The sequence below is a fragment of the Triturus cristatus genome, chromosome 3_1 (genome assembly GCF_964204655.1).
Source record: "Triturus cristatus chromosome 3_1, aTriCri1.1, whole genome shotgun sequence".
Taxonomy (NCBI): domain Eukaryota; kingdom Metazoa; phylum Chordata; class Amphibia; order Caudata; family Salamandridae; genus Triturus; species Triturus cristatus.
Genome location: NC_140583.1, coordinates 771,102,030 through 771,126,401, shown reverse-complemented (window position 1 = coordinate 771,126,401; position 24,372 = coordinate 771,102,030). Strand labels below are relative to the sequence as shown.

Here is a 24,372-nt window from a genome sequence, read left to right as displayed (position 1 = left end):
ACTTATGAATGCTGGTATTATTAACCTATTTCTATGGAGCTCTTTTCCACTTAGGATTTAATTCCACTATTGTTTATGCCTCACCAGTTGTGGTGCCACTAGGAAAAATAACACAGTAAGCTGTGCATAAACTTAACATCTGCTTGCAGAAATTGCAAAGGTAGGATTTAAAAGTGAGGGATTTTGCAATGCACAAACCTGGTTCTGTTTTTTCGCCATCAAATCTTGCTTTTTTATTTTCATCTAAGTTTAAGAAAAGAAAACAGAATTAGGCTCTTCCCAAGGAACATCCAGCACAGAAAGTGACGAGCAATCATGGGCTTTTATACACTTGATTTTTCAACTGATCAGACCTTCATACACCATCACAACACTGTATGTGATTTATCATGTGGTCAGCAGCAGTTATAAAAGTGATATTTCTTTAATGCACAAGTTTATTAAATAAGTCAAGGGGCCGGTGTCTTTCAGTAGCTGTGCTATCAGTGGTGCAGCAAATGTAAAGACACTGTTGCCAAATGCACTTGGTTAAGACTGTGTTTCTCTCCCCGGCCAAGTGTAAGGTGGTCTATTTTCCTTTCCTCGTCCAGAGCCGATGTCCCCCTTGCTACACTACTGCTGCTATTCTATGGGGACTAATAGCTGCTCGTTGTTGTAACACCTTGTTGTTACATGTGTAAATGCTTAGGGGGCTCAGAACTCGATCAAGCTTGGGAATGGGTGTTACCTTGTGCCCTTCTTCCCCATGCTGCAGGAGTTCTGAGCAGAATGATCTTTAGAGCAGCCTCTCATGAGACAGTGTAATCTGGATATTTGGCACAGAAACAGTTTTATTGAGTAATGTGAACCACTAGGGTAGCGTCAGAGCTCTGTGGTTTAGTGTCAAAACACAGAGGTGAGTCTACAAAAGTATAGGGTCGTGTATATAACATTACAATGCATGTAATTACAATGCATGTTTTTACAACGCAGTCTTTACATCGCAACTACCATTACATTGCATGATTTTACAACGCATGCCTTTACAAAGCATTTTTTAAAACTACCATTAGAACGCATTCCATTACAACACATACCATTACAATGCATAATACTTTAAGGGCAACAGTAGGGTAAGTGTTGCATAGTGTAGGGATAAAAATGACTATTCCCACTCCAGTAAGTGCAACAGTAGGGTAAGTGTTGGATAGTGTAGGGGTACAAATTACTATTCCCACTCCATTAAGGGCAACAGGAGGGAAAGTGTTGGATAGTGTAGGGGTGAAAACTACTATTCCCATGCACCCAAAACCCATCCCCATCCTAATACTAAAAAAACTCAATTACTTACCTTATAATGCATTGTAATGGTGTGCGTTGTAATGGCATGCATTGTAATGGCATGCGATGTAAAGGCAGTTGCATTGTAACAGTTGCATTGTAAAGGTAGGCCGTTGTAATGACTGCGTTGTAATGGATGTTTCCCATAGGGTCACTGTAGAACCTAAACCAAGTGATGGCATAACAAATGGTAAGCAGGTGGTGATGACTTAGAAGGAGAAACTACCATAAGGTGACCCTTTTAAGTGGCGGGTGTTGGCTTTGGCATCAACGTCAGAGTAACCCAAGAGACAAGAGCATAGGACAACATGACGTTAAGGCGTACCCTGAACAGGTAGGAGTCTGACTGCTGTGCTATTCCAAAGACAGAGATGGGGATACTCAATGGGTTTTAGGACTTTGCAAAAAGAATTTGTTTTTAAAAGTAAGTCTGTTTATATTCTTTCATCTCATGCTTTTAAACACAAGAACTTGACTTTACAGTAAACCCTGACCATCAGAACAGGTTTTTCATATGGAAATTAAAAAGTGAAACCTAACCCTGCAAGCTAGTGGAGTACTATAAAATACTTTAAAATAATACAGAAATGTGCAGAACAAGCGGTGCAGGATATAGGAGAAGAGTGTGTTACGTACCTGTAGCATGACAGGAATCTACGCAGGAGTCATAAACGATTAAAGCATGTGCGGATCCCTGATGACCTTTTTACAAAGTTTTCTTCAATGGATACCGCATTATAGAATGTCTTTGTCCGTAAGTTCATTTACAGATCAGTGAACTGGAAGCCTGACACAGGCCTTATTTTGCTCTGAATGTTCAAAATAATCCTCCAGGTTAATGTCAAACATCTAGATTGTAGCATCCAAATGCAGAAACAACCCTTTAAGCAGAGAAAATGAAGATAAAATTGCAGCCTGACAGGCTTACACTGAAAACAGAGTGAAACAAGCATTTGCAATGCAATAGGTCTCGCATTTACGCGAGTTTATGCTATTGGCATTTAAATGACAATGCGTTTTATTTATGTTTAAAAAACCAAAACATAAATAAAAGGCATTGTCATTTACAATGCCAATAGCTCAAACTCTCGTAAATGCAAGACCTGTGCATTGCAAATGCTTGTTTGCATGTTATACACTGAACTGATGTGGACAGTGCTGCAAATTAATTAAATAAAGCAGCACGGCCGCTAAAGTGATAGTGGACCACACTGAAATAAGGAAAGACTATTAAAGAAAATAGTCCTCACCCACTAAATAACGGAGACCGTGTAAGGAGCCAAGTAAAAGGTCCAGTCGTTATGGGCGGTAACAAATGCAGACAAGGCAGTACCAAGGCGGAACTAACAAGACTATGTATAAATCAGAAGCCAGAATTTTTGAAGGACAATGACACAAACCAATGACACATATGGGCTGAGAGTTAGCGGGCCTTCCAGGGCATACTGTAATACAGCATGCCTCGCAGAGCGTGCCGAGCGTGCAGTGCATGTGCGCTGCTGCTAGGCTCGACCTAAAAAAACCATGATAGAAGATTGAGAAGAAGCGACTGACTGCAATTAAATTCACTTAGTGAACACATGTTTTGGAGAAGACTTAATCCTTGGACTACAATGCTTCCTTCACCAATCCTGTAAGCCCACCCAACCCTAGATATGAAGTCGCTGTATGCATGTGTTTGCAAATAAAGATTATCTCCCTGCCTTTAAGGTAACAGGAACCATCACCCTGAGCTGGTCCTCTGAGCCACATAGCACTGGCTCGGTATCATGATCCACATCACTTCATTATACCGAGACGTAGCACTAACAAGGTTTACCCACCTGGGCTTTGAAGTTAACCAACATAATCCAAAAATTCACAGAGTACCATGCATCAATGCAAGGTATGATGGGAGAGAAAGGATTGATACTCAAAGCCATGCAACGAAGGAGCAGAATATCTCTTTATGACTCAGGTCACAGCCAATGCCTTCTTTACTGTTGAAAGTAAAATTAACTTATGTATAAATTATAACCACTCAAATGTACTTGAGGTTTGTGTTTCTTAAGTCTTGGGATTAGCTAAAGGTTCTAAAGTAGTTTTAACCATCAGGACGCACGTAATTCGAGACAGCCTCAACTCAAAATTCATATTTTTTGTAACAATTCTAAAATCGGAATGATTATTACACTGAATCGTCACCCAAATCACGGTGCATATGTGCGTTCATTAAACTTGTGAAGTAATTTCTTTTGGAGGGGTGGGCGCTCTCAGTGAATGCTTGCCAGGCAGTATTCATGGTGTTGTTGCGTAGCATTGGTGTTACTGGCCACATATTAATACACTTGAATTATCAATAACTAAATTACTGCTGGTGTGCATTGGTAGTGAACATAAACAGTCAAGGTTTAGTGCAAATGGTGCAGCATTACTAAATTTCGTCAAACTCAATGTCCCCATAAAAGTGGTCTTTTTTTAAATGAAAACATTGTTATGCATTTTATTTACATGGGAAAGAAGGGCTGATGAAGTTATCAGCAACTAAAAATCTGGGGTTGAGATAGAACTTTAAATGCAATAGCATTTATTTGGTAATACAGATCATTTTACCCAAAATCACACAAACCAACCACCCAAACTAACAAGGTGCGCCAGCGGTGTCAATGGTTGCCAATTCGGGATTTCCCAGAGCTCAAGCACAAAGGTCTCCAATAAACTTCGCTATCAGCTATCTGCTCCATGTTCAACACATTAGACACCGTTCAGAGCGGACCGGTGCTATAACTATTTGAATTCACAAGTTAATGTTAGAGGATGAGGAACTACTGCTGAAACTGGGCTATAACCCAAATCACGAGCTATGGGGAACCAAACCTCACTGAGCTCCATCACAAAATAGGCTAGATGGGATTTTTAGCTGGGAAGGGAGTGTCCCCACAGAACCAACTAAATCACAATCTGATTTTAGGGATGGGGTCAAACCCAGCTACAAACAGTGTTATCACTGAAACAAGATGTGCTAGAAGGGTGGTTCCAACACTTGTCAAACCAGGGAGACTGTCTCAGCAAATGTGCTGTGACCATAAGGCTCAGCGTAGAGAGGAAAACCCTGTGTCACATTAATTTTGTTAAAGAGGGAAAGACACAGGCCCTCAAAAAGTAAGACACAGCACGTGGCTAGTTAGACTCACTTCTCAGACCTGGAATTCAGTTTAGACTCTGGCAATAAGATGTCCTTTAGCTTCTTTGATCGGCTACCGTGAGATGCAGATATCTATATAGTGTGGCATAATTAGGAGCCGACATTGAAGATCGAGGGAATCATATCCCACGTAATTTCAGTACGCATTTAAGAACCTTACTAAACTGAATACATAAAAAACAAAAAACTAAGGACTCTGAACACTAGACACTCTATAGTGTCTTCAGAAAAGCGTACAGAAGTTAAAAAAGACCCTGGTTCATAGAAGACCTGGATCTCTTATAAGACACAGGCTTAACCAAATCAGGTACACCCAACGAACTACTGAAACAGGAAACTTATGGCTACATTTGTAACAGCTCTCTGCTGGTATAGAAATAGAGAAAGTTGAGACGGTCCCCTGATGAAGGCACCTCAGCCGAAACGCACTTAGCTTCCATCTACCGCCAGCCTTCCCATTGGTTATGATTTATCTGGATCTCCCTTCTTGTACATAACGTGCAATGAAACTAATTATTTGATTACCTGTTTAGATCAATTGCACTGTTTTTTCATGGATACATGATTGTGTTGTACTATTCTCTATGTATTGACAATTTTAATTGTTTATAAAAAGTTGAAAATAATGTTTTGATATTTCGATACAACACATGAAATAACCTAAAATTAAAATACAAAATTTTGATAATAAATAATTCAACATGGTCATGGTCATCATCTTATAATAATGCACGATGTTTTATGTGTCATTATTGTTATGTTGTCCTGAAATTTGTAATGCTTCTAGCTTCTTTTTCTCCCATTATTGAGAGGAAAACCCAGTGTCACATTAATTTTGTTAAAGAGTGAAAGACACAGGCCCTCAAAAAGTAAGAAACAGCACGTGGCTAGTTGAACTCACTTCTCGGACCTGGAATTCAGTTTAGACTCTGGCGATAAAGATGTCATTCAGTTTACTTCTGAACAACAGGGCAAAGACTACATCGGCTTCTTCCTCACCATGAGCTCCTTGTTGGCTTGATCCTGCAGGGCTATACTCCTTGCCCTCCTCATCGGTCAACAGTACAGGGCTTCAAGTACACAATACGCCCCAATCCTCCTCCTTCCTTCTGCCATTGGGACTTTTTGTTCAAGAGAGGGCTGATACTTGGCGTATAAGTCTCATGGCCTCCAGCCCCACAGTCCACCCCCAAAACCTCTGGCTGACTTCAATAGGCTCCTTCTCCATTAGCATACGTCTGATCATTTATTCCATCTGGAGGCAGAGTTCCTGGTTAGAATCATGATGCATTTCAAAGTGCTTTCGTCACAGCAACTGAAACATTCTCAATTTATACACCTTCCCAAGACACACCGATCCCATGCTTTCACCACACTTAGCCCTTCAGTCTCCTTCTGCACTTGTGACCCACCATTAGATTGCACCCATCCCTTTGATCTCACATACGAACTCTATAATATATGTACCTTATCTATCTTCATTGGATATAGACTAGGGACAGATATTTTTCTTCATGTAATAATGATAGCAGGTTAGATAAATGGGACCACAATGAAGACCACTGTAGCTGAAATACACCACAGCCCAGAGGGACGTTGAAACCCTATGGACAGTTCAAGAGGCCAACAAGGTATATACGAGACTGAAGGAAGACTTGACTTGTGATGTCTCCCACATCCTTTCTTTTGCACAGCTGCAGTTTCTGAAGTAATGAAGAAAAAGCCAAACGCTTTCGATAATACAACCCGCTGCAGTGCTGGGGCCAAGGTGCCCTCTCGCAGTCTCGTCGGGGGCACACACAAGTGCACCATTAAAGACTCCGGCAGTGGAGCAGCAGGGGAGCTGCAGGGGGGCAGCAAGGATGGGCAGCTTGCAACCGATGGGCTCCCTTGAGTCACACGCCGAGTCAAAGTGCAGCAGCAGTAACCAGCAAAGTGTGAGGAAGAGTGGCTACTTACGCACGGGCACAAGCACAGACACAAGAAGTTTTTCATGCAGCTGGGGCCGGGAGCGGTGCCTGGGGTGTCTGTCCAAGTACTAAGATGATGAGATTGAAAAGAAGTGGCACAGCAGGCCGCCCAAGCACAGCATTTTGCTTGACTCCTCCTGCCTAAGCGTCTACAAGCGTGCAGGCTCTGGCACCACGTCTCAGCATTAGAGAGCGAGTCAGAGGACTCCAAGCACGAGTGCTGGTACCAAGCGCAGCGTCCCTATCGGGCTTTACAAGTATCAAGCGGCACCAGCCGTGAAGCAGCATAACGCGTGTAGAAGTGCCGTGCTGTGCAAAACGAAAAAAAGGCGCGTGGCGCATGGTTGCTTAAAGAGAAAGCAACTAAAGTAAAAACATTATCAAATAATAAAGTTCTGCCAAGCGCTGCGACCGACCGTGAAGCGGAGAGGGAGGCGCAGGATCCATGATCAGGCGCCGCGCTGTCAGGAAAACAGGGTGGGTTAGGGAGGACCTGTGACATTAAAAAAAATAGTCCACACAGACTGTATTTAAAACATGCCGTGTTACAACACAAGTAAAAGGTCCAGTCCTCATGGGAGGTTACAAATGTAGACAAGGCGGTACCACGGAGAGACTAACAAGCCTATTAACGAATCAGAAGCCAGCATTTATGAAGGACAATGGCACAAGCCAATTAAAAATATGGGACGTGAGTAGGCGGGACTTCCAGTCCATACCCTAATATAGCATGCCTCCCAGAGCAAGCAATGCATGTACGCTACCGCTAGACTCGACCTAAAAAGAAGCCTGTCCCTTTGAAAACCTGGGAGGTTGCACTTCTCAGAGTCCATTGTACAGGCAGTGGCCTCCTAGAGCCAGTTTTGTTTTACAGTATAGGAGAGAGTAATATAATATATATATACATATATATATATTCACTGAACAAACCATAGGTTTCAGGCCTGATATAGTTAGGAATTAGCATTTAAAAAACCTTAGAAATTTACTGAAAAAACAATAGGTTTTAGGGTTGTTATAGTTAGCTGGACATTTCACTCGAACAAAACCATTGAAATTCCACTGATATAGTTAGCTGTACTAACTACATCTCGCGCGCCCGAAAGCCACTGCTCATAACATCACATATTACATCACTCATGACATGGTCAGTGACATCACTCATGACATCACTGATGACATCATCCTTGTGATAGAGTGGCGGTCGCGCGAGTTATAGTTATCTGAACTAACTATAACGGTGGAATTTCATTGGTTTTTTACGAGTGAAATGTCCACCTAACTATAACATGTGTGAAACCTATGGTTTTTTTAAGTGAATTTGCAAGGTTTTTTAAGTGCTAATTCCTAACTATAACGTGTGTGAAACCTATGTTTTTTTATGTGAATTTGTATGTTTTTTTAAATGCTAAGTTATGTATGTATTATTTATTTATTTTTTTTTTTAGGGTTTTTTACCGTGCGTGCACCGTGCGCGCACCCCGTGATTTAAAAAAAATAATAATAATAATTTTTCACCCTGCAGGGTCCTTTAGGGACCCCCTGACAAAGTCTAGGGGGTCAGGAACTCTCTACCCTGTCCCCTTTTCACGTTCGCCACCTCTCTTTTTCACTCTCGCACCCAAAACAAACAAAATGCCGGCCGACACTTCTTGATTTCGACCGATTTGAACGTTGACTGACATGTAACCACCAATCAGAATTACGCTCATGCACGTTAGGGTGCGCGCACGGTGTGCGGCTATAGATATTTATGTGCTTTAACTGCAATTTTCTCAGGAACTACTGAACAGATTGACACCATATATGCAAAAGGCACATCCCTGACCTGAGGACTACCTCTCTGCCAAATTTCAAGTAATTCTGTTCAGCCGTTCGAGCTGTACCTTCGACTAAAGGTCCTATAGGAAAATGCATGGGGAAAATGCGTTTTGGGACCCCCCTTTTTTCTCGGCTCCCGCTTGACGAATCACCCCGAGACTTTCAGGGTAGGAGCTGAGCGGAGCGCCCCATTAGTTTTGAAAATTTCGCAAGGATTCGTCAACCGGCGCCAAAGATATTCAAAATAGAATTTTCCGATTTCCTATGGAAACACGGTCCTAACTATAACTATCTACTGGCGACCGCCAGTAGATAATATATATATATATATCTCGATCCCCTGAAATGTGGGTGGCGGGTCGCAATCATCCGATCCCTTGGTACAAAAGTTGCAGTTGCAGTTGCAGTTGCTCATGTTCATGCGACCTCAAAGCGGAAGGGTCCTCTGTTGCGCACCACGAGCTGTGCGCTGCATATATCACCAGACTTTCTCCTCCCAAAAGAGCAGAGCAGAGGACACAGCGGGGTACGTATGGTTGCTTTATTTAGAAACTGGTCGGCATGACCGGTTTCGGCTGTGCGCCTTTTTCAAATGCCACAGTTCTGTGCTAAGTCACCTGACAAAGTCTCCTTAATAAGCTCCTCCTTTCCCAATGGTGGAAGGCTCACCTGCGTCGCTTTAGCCTGCAAGACGTTGCAACAGCCAAATGTTGAGACTGCATGCCCCATAATGCAGCGTGTTGGTTCATACCGCGTTGCAGGAGGTGAATTCAGCGAAAATACTGGCAATAAAACAAACTTGGGTCCCCAACTTCCAGCCAACCCAATCCGCAGGAACCAAGGCTGAAGGTGTAAGGACAGTGCCAGCACCTATCCAAGCAGTCTTGGACCACCATTTGGCAGCAGCATCTTGATCCCCTGAAATGTGGGTGGCGGGTCGCAATCATCCGATCCCTTGGTACAAAAGTTGCAGTTGCAGTTGCTCATGTTCATGCGACCTCAAAGCGGAAGGGTCCTCTGTTGCGCACCACGAGCTGTGCGCTGCATATATCACCAGACTTTCTCCTCCCAAAAGAGCAGAGCAGAGGACACAGCGGGGTACGTATGGTTCCTTTATTTAGAAACTGGAAGGCATAACCGGTTTCAGCTGTGCGCCTTTTTCAAATGCCACAGTTCTGTGCTAAGTCACCTGACAAAGTCTCCTTTATAAGCTCCTCCTTTCCCAATGGTGGAAGGCTCACCTGCGTCGCTTTAGCCTGCAAGACGTTGCAACAGCCAAATGTTGAGACTGCATGCCCCATAATGCAGCATGTTGATTCATACTGCGTTGCAGGAGGTGAATTCAGCGAAAATACTGGCAATAAAACAACCTTGGGTCCCCAACTGCCAGCCAACCCAATCCGCAGGAACCAAGGCTGAAGGTGTAAGGACAGTGCCAGCACCTATCCAAGCAGTCTTGGACCGCCATTTGGTAGCAGCATCTCGATCCCCTGAAATGTGGGCGGCGGGCCGCAATCATCCGATCCCTCGGTACAAAAGTTACAGTTGCTCATGTTCATGCGACCTCAAAGCGGAAGGGTCCTCTGTTGCGCACCACGAGCTGTGCGCTGCATATATCACCAGCCTTTCTCCTCCCAAAAGAGCAGAGCAGAGGACACAGCGGGGTATGTATGGTTGCTTTATTTAAAAACTGGACGGCATGACCGGTTTCGGCTGTGCGCCTTTTTCAAATGCCACAGTTCTCTGCTAAGTCACCTGACAAAGTCTCCTTAATAAGCTCCTCCTTTCCCAATGGTGGAAGGCTCACCTGCGTCGCTTTAGCCTGCAAAACGTTGCAACAGCCAAATGTTGAGACTGCATGCCCCATAATCCAGCGTGTTGGTTCATATCGCGTTGCAGGAGGTGAATTCAGCAAAAATACTGGCAATAAAATTAAGGAATATTATTGTATTTTAAAAGTTGACACTTAAATTTTTTTTCACATACAATCACCAATGTTATTCTATAGCAGAAAATTCACTTATCAGGTAGTTAGTGTTATCGTTACTTTTTCTTACTCAGTGGTGGATCCTGGATCCAGCACTGGTGAATCTCCTGTAAACAGTTGAAAGAATGTGTTTAAGTCATACAGACTATTTTTTAGGAATATTTTTAGTTTTTGAAAATAGACACTTAGAAACTTTCCTGGTGAAAACCACACAATGGATTCCTATGGAAGGAAATACAAGTTACTGGTAAGTACGCTTAGAATTACTTTCCAGGGTCAGTGCTGGGCTAAACGATGCAGCCCTGGGTTCTCTCCTGATAACAGGTGAGTAAATCGGAATTCATAGTTCGTCTGATTTTAGAGGAATATTTGTACGTTTCAAAATTGGGCACAGAAACTTTTCTGGTGAAAACCACACAATGGATTCCTATGGAAGGAGATACAAGTTACGGGTACGTACGCTTAGAATTACTTTTCAGGGTCAGTGCTGGAGGTTACTGGTGGGCTAGTTGGCCCCCAGGGACCCCCAGTATTCAAGGGGAATTAGTTCCCCACGAGGCTCCCGCCCTGCCATTGCAAACAGCAGTGTCCCGGGGGTGGGCACCCCAGGACACTGCAGGAGCCGGCCCTGGGGGGTTGTGGTCCCCAGGGCATGTACAAGGCTCCAGGACGGAGGCTGTGTTGCCCCCCTCCCACATTTTAAAGAAGCCCCGGGGGTGGCGGTCCCCGGGGCTGAGGGGGTCTGAGAGCCCCCCCACCCATGTTAAAGAAGCCCCGGGGGGTGGCGGTCCCCGGGGCTGCGGGGGGGCCGTGGGCCCCCGCCTATTTTATGTTAGTGCCCCAGGGGTGGCGGTCCCCGGGGCAGTGTGGGGGGGGATTGGGACCCCCCACACTTAATTTTTCAATATGCCCCCGGGATTTGGGACCCTGGGGGCAAATTAGCATATGTAGCAAATATGCTAAAAAAAAAATCGATTGGCAGGATGCACGCATACAGCGCGCATCCTCCTGGTTTTTTTGTTGTTGGTTTTTTTAGGGCCTTGGGGGTCCTTGTGGGACCCCCTGAGCAGGCCTAGGGGGTCAGGGTGTTTCTACCCTGCCCCCTTTTCGCGTTTTGCAACGTTTTTTGGGGGGTTTCTTGTGCCTCGGTTCTACCGAGGCACAAGAGGGCTACCAACACTTCCTGATTCAGAGTGTTGGCAGCCAATTAAAATTCAGCTCGTGATCGGGAGGGTGCGCGGATCCTCCGAGGCCATAGATATATATGTACTTTTAACTCTAATTTTCTCAGGAACTACTGAACGGATTTACACCTTTTAAGCAAACGGCACAAGTCTGAACTGAGGACTACCTCTTTGCCAAATTTGGTGTAATTCTGTTCAGCAGTTCGGGCTGTAGCTGCGACTAAAGGTTCCCATGGAAAATTGCATGGGGAAAACATGTTTTGGGACCCCCCTTTTATCTCGGCCCCTGCTTGACGAATCACCCCATGACTTTCAGGATAGGAGCGGACCTGAGCTGGCCAAATGTTTTGAAAATTTCGCGAAGATTCGTCAACCGGCGCCAAAGTTATTGGGAATAGAATGTTGTGGATTTCCTATGGAAAATAGGTCCTAACTATAACTACCTACTGGCGACCGCCAGTAGGTAATATATATATATATATATATATATATATATATATATATATATATATATATATATATAATATAGATAGATAGATAGATAGATAGATAGATAGATAGATAGATAGATAGATAGATAGATAGATAGATAGATAGATAGATAGATAGATAGATAGATAGATAGATAGATAGATAGATAGATAGATAGATAGATAGATACACGGCGGCAAGTGTATATTTAAGGGTTTAGCGTGAGTATGGGTTTTTGGGTGGCAAGGGTATTTTTAGGGTTTAGGGTGGGTGTGGGTTTTTGGTATTTTTAGGGATAAGGGTGGGTATGGGTTTTTGGGTGGCAAGGGTAATTTTGGGGTTTAGGGTGGGAATGGGTTTTTTGGGTGGCATAGTGTTAGAGTCGGGGATCTCTGGTTGGCGCAAGGTTGCCCTTGTGTCAAGCAGGAACCCTCTCCTCCACGTCAGGGCGCAGGATAACCCCTCGCGAATGACCCTTGCTCACCCTCTAGGTGCGTGGCGTGAGCAGCCAAGGCGATTCCTCAGGCGTTGTTGGTTAAGCACTTACAATCGTACACACAGTAAATACATCAATCCCCCCAGAAACGGACACCAGACTTGGATATATATAAAAATACGCTTCTTTATGTAAAAATAGGTATATATATCTCAGCAGAATTATCACAAGACCAATAACGTTTTCGCTATGCCACCAGGTTGTAAAGCAGGCAAATGTTCTTTGTTCTTAGCTTCAAATGGAGACTTTGTAGCCTCTTGCAAGTGTTACTTGTGGTTCCAGTACTCACAGCGATCGGCTCCTGCGAACGGGGAAATAAGGCGTTGCGGGCCCCGAGCCCGATACTGGAACTTCTTTCGTGATGTGGAGAGTCGGCACAGGTCGGTGCGACTCTCAGCTTCGGAAGTGTTCTTGGGTCCTCAATCAGCAGGTGTGGGCAAGTAGGCAGGCGCGGCCAGCGACCCTTTAGCACGGCGGTGCAGGGGGGTCTCCACAACGGGGGCGGCGCGGCCTGAGATGTCCGGGGATAGCGAAGCGGGGTCACAGGGCACGGTCAGTGCAGCTGGATGACCCGGCGTGGATCACAGTCGTCGGACGGCTTCCGGCAGGAGGGGTGATAGCGCGGTCAGCGCGCTCCAGTAGCAGGCGGTGACAGGGATGCAGGCGGCCTGGCCCGGGGACAGAGAGCGGCTCGGGACGGAGCGGGGCTCTCACGGGTTGGAGGCAGGCGAGCTTCTGAGTGTCACGGCCCTAGGAGGGGCGATGAGGGGCGCAGTCTCTTTTCCAGCGGGATGCCCACACGGCTCGAATTGGAGGATGAGCAAGAAGCACAGAGAACCCACTGTTCCTGGGGTTCAGTTCAGGGGGCAAGCTCAGATCAAGCCCTTGGAGAATGTTCAAGCACAAAGTAGCAAAGTCTTTTCAGTAAGTCTCTTCCTCTCCTTTCTCAGCAAGGCAGGCAGCAGGCCAGCTCCTCCAGCGTCTCCTTCTCCTTCTAGTCGGGCAGAGGTTCTTTGTGGTAAACAGGATTCTGATTTCTTAGGAGCCAGGCTCCTACTTTTATACACCAATTCTTTTGTTCTTTAGCGCCAGGGGGCCTAGGCCTGGCTCAGTCCAGTTCTGGAGCACTTTGTTATGGTGACTCTGCTCTTTCCTTTCAGCAGCAAGGCAGAGACATCAGCCGCCCCACAGGGGGTGGCGCCGGCTTTGTGGTGGCAGAGCACAGGTCTATTCAAGAGTCAAGGTGTACTCCTCCCACCCATCCAGGTGTAATCTCTCTACCCACCACCTGGCAGCCAACCTGTCTCTGGGGATTCCCCAACCCTGCTCCTTACTGTTGCCAGGCAGAACACATACACACAGCAGAGGCGGACTGAGATGGTCAGGTCAGTAAATACTAGCTTTCTAAAAGTAGTATTTACAAACCCAGGATATTAAAATAAACTTGACTACAAGAAGTATTTTATCATCCTGAGTTCAGGCATACCAAACTTGACACTCTACCATGCTCTCTGAGTCCACTGGGGTCACAGCGTTGGCGGGATCCCAGCAGCCCATTCTGGCCTATGGAGAGCAGGTAGCCTTCAATAGTGAAGAACGGAAATGGCTGTAATTCACTACTAAGACATGCCACACACATCAGGGCATGTCCTACCTTATGCCTACAATGCACCCTGCCCTTGGGCCTACCAGAGGGGTGGCTAATATGTAGGTAAGGGAAGGTTTAGGGACTGGCAAGTGGGGGCACTTGCGCAGTCAGCGCGACGGTCCCGGACCGCGCACAGGGTCTGCGGTGGCAGGCCCTAGACACACTTTACAAGACCGCTTCCGTGGGTGGCGCAACCAGCGCTGCAAGCCCACCAGCAGCATTGGCATTCACGAGCCCTGGCACCCCTGGTGCACTTTACTGGGGACTGACAGTGAATCCAATAAACCAATCAGGAACATCAATTACAGGTACACTTTACCTAGGGAGCACTTGCACTGCGGCACGGATTAGCCGTGGCGCAGTGCCCTGCGCGGACAACACCAGCAAAACAATCGAGGCACACCATCAAAAAGTGGAAGGGAAACTCACGCCAAGGTGCCAGGTCTAACACGTGTCCCCTCCAGCTGAAATGTGGGGAGAACTACCCTTGCCCAGGGGGTTCCTCGTCACTAAGGCGGAAATACCTGGACAGACCGTCAGCGTTGGCGTGATCTGTACCAGGACGGTGTTCCACCGTAAAGTCCATACCCTGTAGGGAGATGGACCACCTCAACAGCTTCGGGTTTTCACCCCTCATTTGCATCAACCATCTGAGGGGCCTGTGGTCCGTCTGAACCCGGAAGTGAGACCCAAACAAGTAGGGTCTTAGCTTCTTCAGCGCCCAGACCACAGCAAATGCTTCTCGCTCAATTGCACTCCACCTACTTTCCCGTGGAAGTAACCTCCTACTGATGAAGGCTACGGGTTGGTCCCAGCCCTCCTCAGTCATCTGTGAAAGAACAGCCCCCACACCATGCTCTGAAGCGTCTGTCTGGACTAGGAATTCCCTGGAGAAGTCAGGGGCCAAGAGCACGGGCGCCGTGCACATGGCAGTCTTCAAGGTGTCGAAAGCTTTCTGACAGGTGTCAGTCCAAATCACGTTCCTGGGCTGCTTCTTCGAAGTCAGCTCTGTCAAGGGGGCAACGATCGTTCCATAGCCCTTGACAAACCTCCTGTAGTACCCAGTGAGCCCCAGGAAGGCCCTCACTGCGGTCTGCGTCTTGGGGGGTTCCCAAGCCAGGATGGTCTCAATTTTGGGTTGCAAGGGTGCCACCTTGCCACTCCCCACTTGGTGTCCCAAGTACACCACGGAACCCTGCCCGATCTGGCACTTGCTTGCCTTGATCGTGAGGCCTGCTCGGCGCAGCGCCATCAACACTTCCCAGAGGTGGCGCAGGTGTTCAGGCCAGGTGGCACTGAACACTGCGATGTCATCCAGGTAGGCGGCACTGAACGCATCCAGCCCAACCAGTACCTGGTTGACCAACCTCTGAAAGGTGGCAGGGGCATTCTTCATCCCAAATGGCATGACTCGGAACTGGAAGTGCCCATCTGGTGTAGAGAATGCTGACCTCTCTTTGGCCCCATCGGTCAAGGCGATCTGCCAGTACCCAGACGTTAAATCAAACGTACTGAGGAACCGGGCAGCCCCCAGCCGATCAATGAGCTCATCAGCTCTGGGGATGGGGTGCGCGTCAGTCTTCGTGACTGAATTGAGTCCTCTGTAGTCCACACAGAACCGGAGTTCAGGTGTGGCTCCCGGCGCAGCAGCTTTGGGGACCAAGACCACGGGGCTGGACCAAGGACTGCTGGAGGACTCAACCACCCCTAGCGCAAGCATTTTGGAGACCTCCTCCTTAATGCAAGCTCTGACCCTGTCAGTTACCCTGTAAGCCTTGTGCTTCACAGGTAAGCTGTCTCCTGTGTCCACATCATGGACGCACCAATCTGTGACACCAGGAACCAGGGAGAATCGGTCGGAAAATTGTCCCAGCAAGTGGCGGCAGTCTTCCTGTTGTTCGGGCGTCAGGGTGGGTGAGAGGTTAACTCCATCCACTGACCCATCTTTCTCAGAGGCCACTAAGAGGTCAGGAAGAGGCTCGGTCTCCTCTTCCATTCCATCATCAGTGGCCAGCAGCATGCCCACTTCGGTCCTCTCTAAGTGGGGCTTAAGGCGGTTAACATGTAGGACCCTTAAAGGGTTCCTGGGAGTCTGCATGTCCACCAAGTAGGTGATAGGACTTTTGCGCTCCACAACCTCAAATGGACCTGTCCACTTATCCTGAAGTGCACACGGCTCCACTGGGGCCAAGACCCACACCTTTTGTCCAGGTTGAAGCTCTACCAGAGTGGCATTCCGGTCGTACCACCGCTTCATCTCCTCCTGGCTGGCTTCCAGATTTGCCTCAGCAAGTTGCCTGAAACGCCGAGTCTGGTTTCGGAAGGCCAGCATGTAACTATATACATTCTGGGGAGGTTTCCTGGGAGATTGCTCCCAGCCTTCCTTTACCAAACTCAGAGGTCCTCTTACCGGGTGACCATACAGAAGCTCAAAGGGGCTGAACCCTAGAGACTTCTGCGGCACCTCTCGGTAAGCGAAGAGCAGGCATGGCAAGAGGACGTCCCACTTACGCCTCATTGGACCGTCCAGGCCCATGATCATGCCTTTGAGGGTTCGGTTGAATCTCTCAACCAACCCATTTCCTTGGGGGTGGTAAGGAGTGGTGAACTTGTAAGTTACCCCACACTCCTTCCACAGGGATTTCATATACGTGGATATGAAATTGGTCCCCCTGTCGCTCACCACCTCTAGAGGGAATCCCACTCGGGAGAAAATTCCCATCAGTGCCCGTCCCACCACGGGGGCCGTCACTGTCCTCAGAGGGATGGCTTCAGGGTACCGGGTGGCATGGTCCACCAAGACCAGGATGAACCTGTTGCCCAGGGCTGTCTTGGGGTCCAGAGGCCCCACAATGTCAATACCCACTCGTTGGAATGGCGTACCGACCACAGGGAAAGGTTGCAGAGGAGCCTTGGGCTTCCCTCCGCTCTTACCACTTGCCTGGCAAGTCTGACAGGTTCTGCAGTAGGAATCGGAATTCTTATGCATTTGGGGCCAGTAGAAGTGGGTGACAAGCCTGTCATAGGTCTTGTCCATCCCCAAATGTCCTGCTAACGGCACATCATGAGCCAGCCCCAGTAGGAAGGTTCTGAACTTCTGGGGTACCACCAGCACACGGGCTGACCCAGGTTCAGCAGCCTTAGGCTCGGAATACAGGAGGTCACTCTCCCAGTACACGTAGTGTGTTTTGGCCTGAACACCATTGGCCTGGTCTGCAGCCTGCTGCCGCATACCCACGAGAGAAGGGCATTCTTTCTGCTCCCTGCAGAATTCCTCCCTGGAGGGACCTCCTTCTTGCTGCCAATGGGTCAGCTCAGGCAGATCTCCCAGTTCGGCAATCTGTTCCCCGGTAGGCTCCAGAGCATCCCCCTCAGGGTCTACTTTCTCCTGGGCCGTGGGAACTTCGGGGGCCGGTTTCCCGCGCCTCCTGCGCCTTCTCCCTAAGGCCGGTTCCTGGACCTCCCCCTCAGGCTCCAGGACCCTCTCAACACCCCTACTGGCTGCCATGGACCGGGTGGTCACGCACGCCCAGTCGGGTAGACCCACCATCCTCAGATGCGTGGTCTTCTCCACCTTTTCCCAAGGGGAACTCTCCAGGTCGTTCCCTAGCAGACAATCTACAGGCATGTCAGTTCTCACAGCGACTTGTAGAGTACCAGAGACCTCCCCCCACTCAAAGGGAACTTGAGCCATTGGACAACGACTCTCTACGTTGTCAGCATTGACAACCCTACAGTAGGCATTGGGTACAATCTGCTCTTGAGACACCAGGTGTTGCCTCACCGAGGTCACGCTGGCTCCTGTATCTCTAAGAGCCTCAACCTTCTTTCCATTGATGGTCACCACCTGCCCATATTTCTTAGTGTTAGAGGGCAGGTAGGTTACAGGGACCATCTCACTGTCTCCTAGCGAGACTAGGGTCATCTGCCCGGGACCCCTACCCTCCTGGACTGCTACTTCCTCCCCAAAGTTAACACTAGCTACTTGCCGGGGTGGAGCACCAGTGGGTGCGGTCTTACCAAACAGGCGACACTTAGGATCAGAGGCAATGTGGCCCGGATCGCCACACTTATAACAATTGAAGGGCCCCTTTGGAACAGGTCTACCTGTCGGGGCCCCGTTCTGCTGCGGGGTTGGGGGAGGCTGAGAACCCTTCTGCTGGTTCCCTTGGGAATTACTTTGGGGGCCTTTTTGGAACCCCTTCTGTTTACCCTTGTCCCCCCCACTCTTCTGCTGGGGACCCTGCCCACCTTTGGCGGAGTCTCCCACTTGACCCTTGTGGACCCTGGTGCTGAGCCAGCGGTCCGCCTCCTCAGCAAGCTTCCTCGGGTTGGACAGCTTGCTATCTATCAGGTGCTGGCGTAGCTCAGGAAAACATTGACTGGACAAGTGCTCCCATGCAATTAAATCAAGCAGCCCTTGATAATCATTCACTTTGCTACCCTTCACCCAACCATCCAGCGCTCTGCAGAAAAAGGTCACATATTCCACATACGTACTCTCAGGGATCTTCTTGGTCTCCCTGAACCTCTGTCGATATAGCTCCGGAGTTAACCCATACCTGGTCATTAAAGCTTCCTTCATATGGGGGTATGAGGTTTGGACTTCTAAGGGCAAATCTAACAGTGTGTCCCGCCCTTCAGCAAGGAACCTTCCCCACAACCCCGCTCCCCAGTCTTTCTCAGGGACCCGGTGTGAGGACATGGCCACCTCGTAGGCCCTAAACCACTGCCCTATGTCATCCTTTCTGAAATACTCCTTTACTACATCTTTGGGGATGTACACCTTGGACTCTACCTGCGCTGGTGGAGTGCTGCCACCAGAAGGAGCGGTGTCCAAACTTTTCGCCTTCAGCTCCAACTCCTTCAATCTGATATCGTGATCCATTTGGCGTTGTTGTGCCTCCAGGGCCAACTTCTGCTTTTCCATTTCCATTTGTCCTGCCAACTTTGCCATCTCCATTGCATGCGCCCTGTCTGCTGCCCTGTCTGCCAGCTCCTCTGGCGACCGGACTCTGCTGGGCTCCTCAAGGTTGTCGGGTGGAACGATGTCCCCCGCATTCCGTGGGTCTCGTGACTCCCTCCAGGCTCTTAGCGCCTTGGCGTACTGGGTTCTCCTCTTGAATCCAGCATGGGGAACTCGGAATTTTACACTGTAGCCTTTCAATTGCTCCATCGTGTAGCCTTCCAGTCTCTCCCAATCTACCTCATCTATTCCAGAAATCACAGAGAGTGCTCTTCCAGCGGAGTGCGAGCCAGGCATGGTTGCAGTAATGGCAGATGTCTCAACAAAGTTCAGAAAATGAAAACCTGTGGCTGCGTTACTTGGTCTGCTCTCACTATCTGGTGATTAATAATTCACTGTATGCAAATTACAAGTGCAAATCCGAAATCCCAACCGCTGCCAACAATGTTAGAGTCGGGGATCTCTGGTTGGCGCAAGGTTGCCCTTGTGTCAAGCAGGAACCCTCTCCTCCACGTCAGGGCGCAGGATAACCCCTCGCGAATGACCCTTGCTCACCCTCTAGGTGCGTGGCGTGAGCAGCCAAGGCGATTCCTCAGGCGTTGTTGGTTAAGCACTTACAATCGTACACACAGTAAATACATCAATCCCCCCAGAAACGGACACCAGACTTGGATATATATAAAAATACGCTTCTTTATGTAAAAATAGGTATATATATCTCAGCAGAATTATCACAAGACCAATAACGTTTTCGCTATGCCACCAGGTTGTAAAGCAGGCAAATGTTCTTTGTTCTTAGCTTCAAATGGAGACTTTGTAGCCTCTTGCAAGTGTTACTTGTGGTTCCAGTACTCACAGCGATCGGCTCCTGCGAACGGGGAAATAAGGCGTTGCGGGCCCCGAGCCCGATACTGGAACTTCTTTCGTGATGTGGAGAGTCGGCACAGGTCGGTGCGACTCTCAGCTTCGGAAGTGTTCTTGGGTCCTCAATCAGCAGGTGTGGGCAAGTAGGCAGGCGCGGCCAGCGACCCTTTAGCACGGCGGTGCAGGGGGGTCTCCACAACGGGGGCGGCGCGGCCTGAGATGTCCGGGGATAGCGAAGCGGGGTCACAGGGCACGGTCAGTGCAGCTGGATGACCCGGCGTGGATCACAGTCGTCGGACGGCTTCCGGCAGGAGGGGTGATAGCGCGGTCAGCGCGCTCCAGTAGCAGGCGGTGACAGGGATGCAGGCGGCCTGGCCCGGGGACAGAGAGCGGCTCGGGACGGAGCGGGGCTCTCACGGGTTGGAGGCAGGCGAGCTTCTGAGTGTCACGGCCCTAGGAGGGGCGATGAGGGGCGCAGTCTCTTTTCCAGCGGGATGCCCACACGGCTCGAATTGGAGGATGAGCAAGAAGCACAGAGAACCCACTGTTCCTGGGGTTCAGTTCAGGGGGCAAGCTCAGATCAAGCCCTTGGAGAATGTTCAAGCACAAAGTAGCAAAGTCTTTTCAGTAAGTCTCTTCCTCTCCTTTCTCAGCAAGGCAGGCAGCAGGCCAGCTCCTCCAGCGTCTCCTTCTCCTTCTAGTCGGGCAGAGGTTCTTTGTGGTAAACAGGATTCTGATTTCTTAGGAGCCAGGCTCCTACTTTTATACACCAATTCTTTTGTTCTTTAGCGCCAGGGGGCCTAGGCCTGGCTCAGTCCAGTTCTGGAGCACTTTGTTATGGTGACTCTGCTCTTTCCTTTCAGCAGCAAGGCAGAGACATCAGCCGCCCCACAGGGGGTGGCGCCGGCTTTGTGGTGGCAGAGCACAGGTCTATTCAAGAGTCAAGGTGTACTCCTCCCACCCATCCAGGTGTAATCTCTCTACCCACCACCTGGCAGCCAACCTGTCTCTGGGGATTCCCCAACCCTGCTCCTTACTGTTGCCAGGCAGAACACATACACACAGCAGAGGCGGACTGAGATGGTCAGGTCAGTAAATACTAGCTTTCTAAAAGTAGTATTTACAAACCCAGGATATTAAAATAAACTTGACTACAAGAAGTATTTTATCATCCTGAGTTCAGGCATACCAAACTTGACACTCTACCATGCTCTCTGAGTCCACTGGGGTCACAGCGTTGGCGGGATCCCAGCAGCCCATTCTGGCCTATGGAGAGCAGGTAGCCTTCAATAGTGAAGAACGGAAATGGCTGTAATTCACTACTAAGACATGCCACACACATCAGGGCATGTCCTACCTTATGCCTACAATGCACCCTGCCCTTGGGCCTACCAGAGGGGTGGCTAATATGTAGGTAAGGGAAGGTTTAGGGACTGGCAAGTGGGGGCACTTGCGCAGTCAGCGCGACGGTCCCGGACCGCGCACAGGGTCTGCGGTGGCAGGCCCTAGACACACTTTACAAGACCGCTTCCGTGGGTGGCGCAACCAGCGCTGCAAGCCCACCAGCAGCATTGGCATTCACGAGCCCTGGCACCCCTGGTGCACTTTACTGGGGACTGACAGTGAATCCAATAAACCAATCAGGAACATCAATTACAGGTACACTTTACCTAGGGAGCACTTGCACTGCGGCACGGATTAGCCGTGGCGCAGTGCCCTGCGCGGACAACACCAGCAAAACAATCGAGGCACACCATCAAAAAGTGGAAGGGAAACTCACGCCAAGGTGCCAGGTCTAACACATAGGTATTTTTTAAGATTTGGGTGGGTATGAGTTTGTGGGTGGCAAGGGTGATTTTAGGGTGGGTATGGGTTTTTAGGTGGTAAGTGTATTTTTAGGGTTTAGGGTGGGTATGGGTTTTTGGATGGAAAGGGTAATTTTAGGTTTTTGGGTGGGTATGGGTTTTTGGGTGGCAAGTGTATTTTTAGGGTTAAGGGTGGGTATAGGTTTTTGGGTGGCAAGGGTAATTTTGGGGTGGGTGTGGGTTTTTGGGTGGCAAGGGTAATTTTAGGGTTTAGGGTAATTTTAGGGTTTAAGGTAGGTATGGGATTTTGGGATTGCATGGGTATTTTTAGGGTTTAGGGTGGGTGTGGGTTTTTGGGTGGAAAGGGAATTTTTAGCGTTTAGGGTAGGAGTTGGTTTTTGGGTGGAAAGGGAATTTTTAATTTTTGGGGTGAATGTAGGTTTTTGGGTGGAAAGGGAATTTATAACATTAAAAATATTACATATATAAATATGTGTTTATACTTATCTGTAAAATAGATACATTAATGGAGTAAAGGCAATCGTGGTAAAGGCATATTAGTTGAAAAAAATGGTTGTTGTTAAAACTTTAGTGGTTTAGACTAAGTAGTGGTTAAGGAATCGTTGTTTAGTCTGCAGTTGTTCCAGTGGTTGTTGTTCCATCATACAACCCACCTTAGATATCTGTGATGGTGAGGAAGGGGAAGCCATTTTCCGTTGTTTCGATGTTGCTGGAGGTGGTAAGAACACCGAGGCAGGGAGGGAAGATGATCTTTCTAGCCTTCCCTTCTGCTTTTGCTCCTCTTCTGCCTCTTAGTCTGATGCCCTCTTTCTTTTAAGGTTCTTTTTGACATCCTCTTAAAGATGTCACATTCAGTCACAGAATGTGAGGCAGTGAGACAAACCACAAGTACTTTTCTGGCATCAGTTGCTACTGTCTTTCTCTCACATGAGGGGCACTTACAGAAAAGGGATGACTGCCTGTAAAATTAATTCAGACGCAAAGAATAAATGTTACATTCGACAGCACATGGCTAAAGACGTTCAGCACATTAAGTAAAAAAAATATCCTGACAGGAAAAAAGAAAGATATTTGAGGTAAAAAACTCTAAAAAGTTTTCTGAGATCCTTCTCTTATAAGTCGGAAAAAAGAACTGGCTTTGGGAGGCAGCTGCAAGTACATGGCACTTTGGTACCGGGAGCGTTTCCAGTTCTTAAAGGGAAAGGTTCCCTCTTTATCACTGTTTTTAATGTAAGCCTATTCGGCTGCATTTTTACCTTCATGCTCTCTGCAGAAAGGGATTTTCTCTGCATTAAGATGCTGCAATGCAGCAGCCCATGACGTTACCCTAGAGAAATATTTTGAACATTTAGGTAAAAATAATGTGATCTTTTGGACAAAGTTATTATGATGCTGTTTCCAAAGACGAAAACTATGGAACATGGTGCGCCGTGATCCGCACATGCATCAGGGAATTATTTAAGTATTTGTGATAATTAATGAAGATCTTTCGAGATATATTATTTGGAAACAAACATGATAATGGTGACTAAAAGAGACGCGTAGAAAAGTGGCGAAATAGACACAAAAGCTTCTACAATACAGGACACCCAGCAACCCATACCTCACCTCTAAAGACCCACAGGCATATAGAGAAATGTTAGCACAGGATAAGAAAGTGCAAAGAAAAGAACATTTAAGAGTTCCACAAAGTAAGAACATAGAAGTTGACATCCAAATATTTGGCAGTAATGAGTTCCAAAAATTAGTGACGGCTGAGGAAAAAGCCTGGGCAGAATTAAAAGCTTTGAGGAATTCGAATATTTCAAGGGGAAGAATTTCCCAATCCCCGGTGTTTCTGGAGCCTCTGGAAATGTTACATTTGGCAGACCTGGGCAAGCACTTTGAAAGGCACGCAGTAGAGCTTCAAAGATGTCTGAACACGAGGAAGCAAACAGAGCTGTGGGGAAATTAAGATAGATGCTTACTGACATGTTTGAGTGTAGACAGAATGTATGTTAGACCTAAAAGCCTATTTTAGTGGGAAGAAGTGGAGGGTTGAGCATCATACACATGTAAGGAATTGGGCACCAGAAGATCCAGAAAGGACAAGGGGCAGTAGGTGTGGTTGAGACATTTCTGGGAGTTGATCTATTCATTGTAGGAAGGAATGTAGGAATACCATAGACATTACTATTATTTAAACATATACAATTACATTTGCTACACATCTGCACACGATTTTAACAACATGGCAGTGGCTATGCAAGTGGTGTTTGCAACCTTTTTGGGATTTCTACGGGTGATTAAAACAAGTGATATGTGTGGGTTTTTTATTAATAATCGATATTTTGTTGGTGATATATTCCTCTTGGTCACTGTTACCTGATCTTTGGGTGATTCCTCATTAGAATACACAGATGATATTCGATGGAATAGTCATTTCAACAGGCACATTTTTGGAGGACCTGTGCTAAGTGTATGGTTTCTGTTCGAACAAAAAAATAATTGAGTATACCTGTAGACTAATTTAGCCAAAGAACCTCTTTTTTTTAACTGGAAATGCAGATAAACTTATTGTTGACTAGGGTATTTACTGCACATGGATCTCTAGCAGAAAGAGATCTAGCACTTACAGAAGAGCAAAAACGGTGCA

At 47.6% G+C, this 24,372-nt stretch overlaps 1 protein-coding gene across 5 annotated transcripts in view; it reads right to left on the bottom strand.

Moving 5' to 3' along the window:
• The window catches only part of ANO9 (anoctamin 9), a 519,627-nt gene that overhangs the window by 280,539 nt on the left and 214,716 nt on the right, over positions 1-24,372 (bottom strand). For all 5 annotated transcript variants that reach the window (XM_085644947.1, XM_085644948.1, XM_085644950.1 and 2 more), the window contains exon 6: positions 199-243. In XM_085644947.1, coding sequence (XP_085501073.1) covers positions 199-243 — 45 coding nt within the window. The remainder of the gene's footprint in view (positions 1-198; positions 244-24,372) is intronic.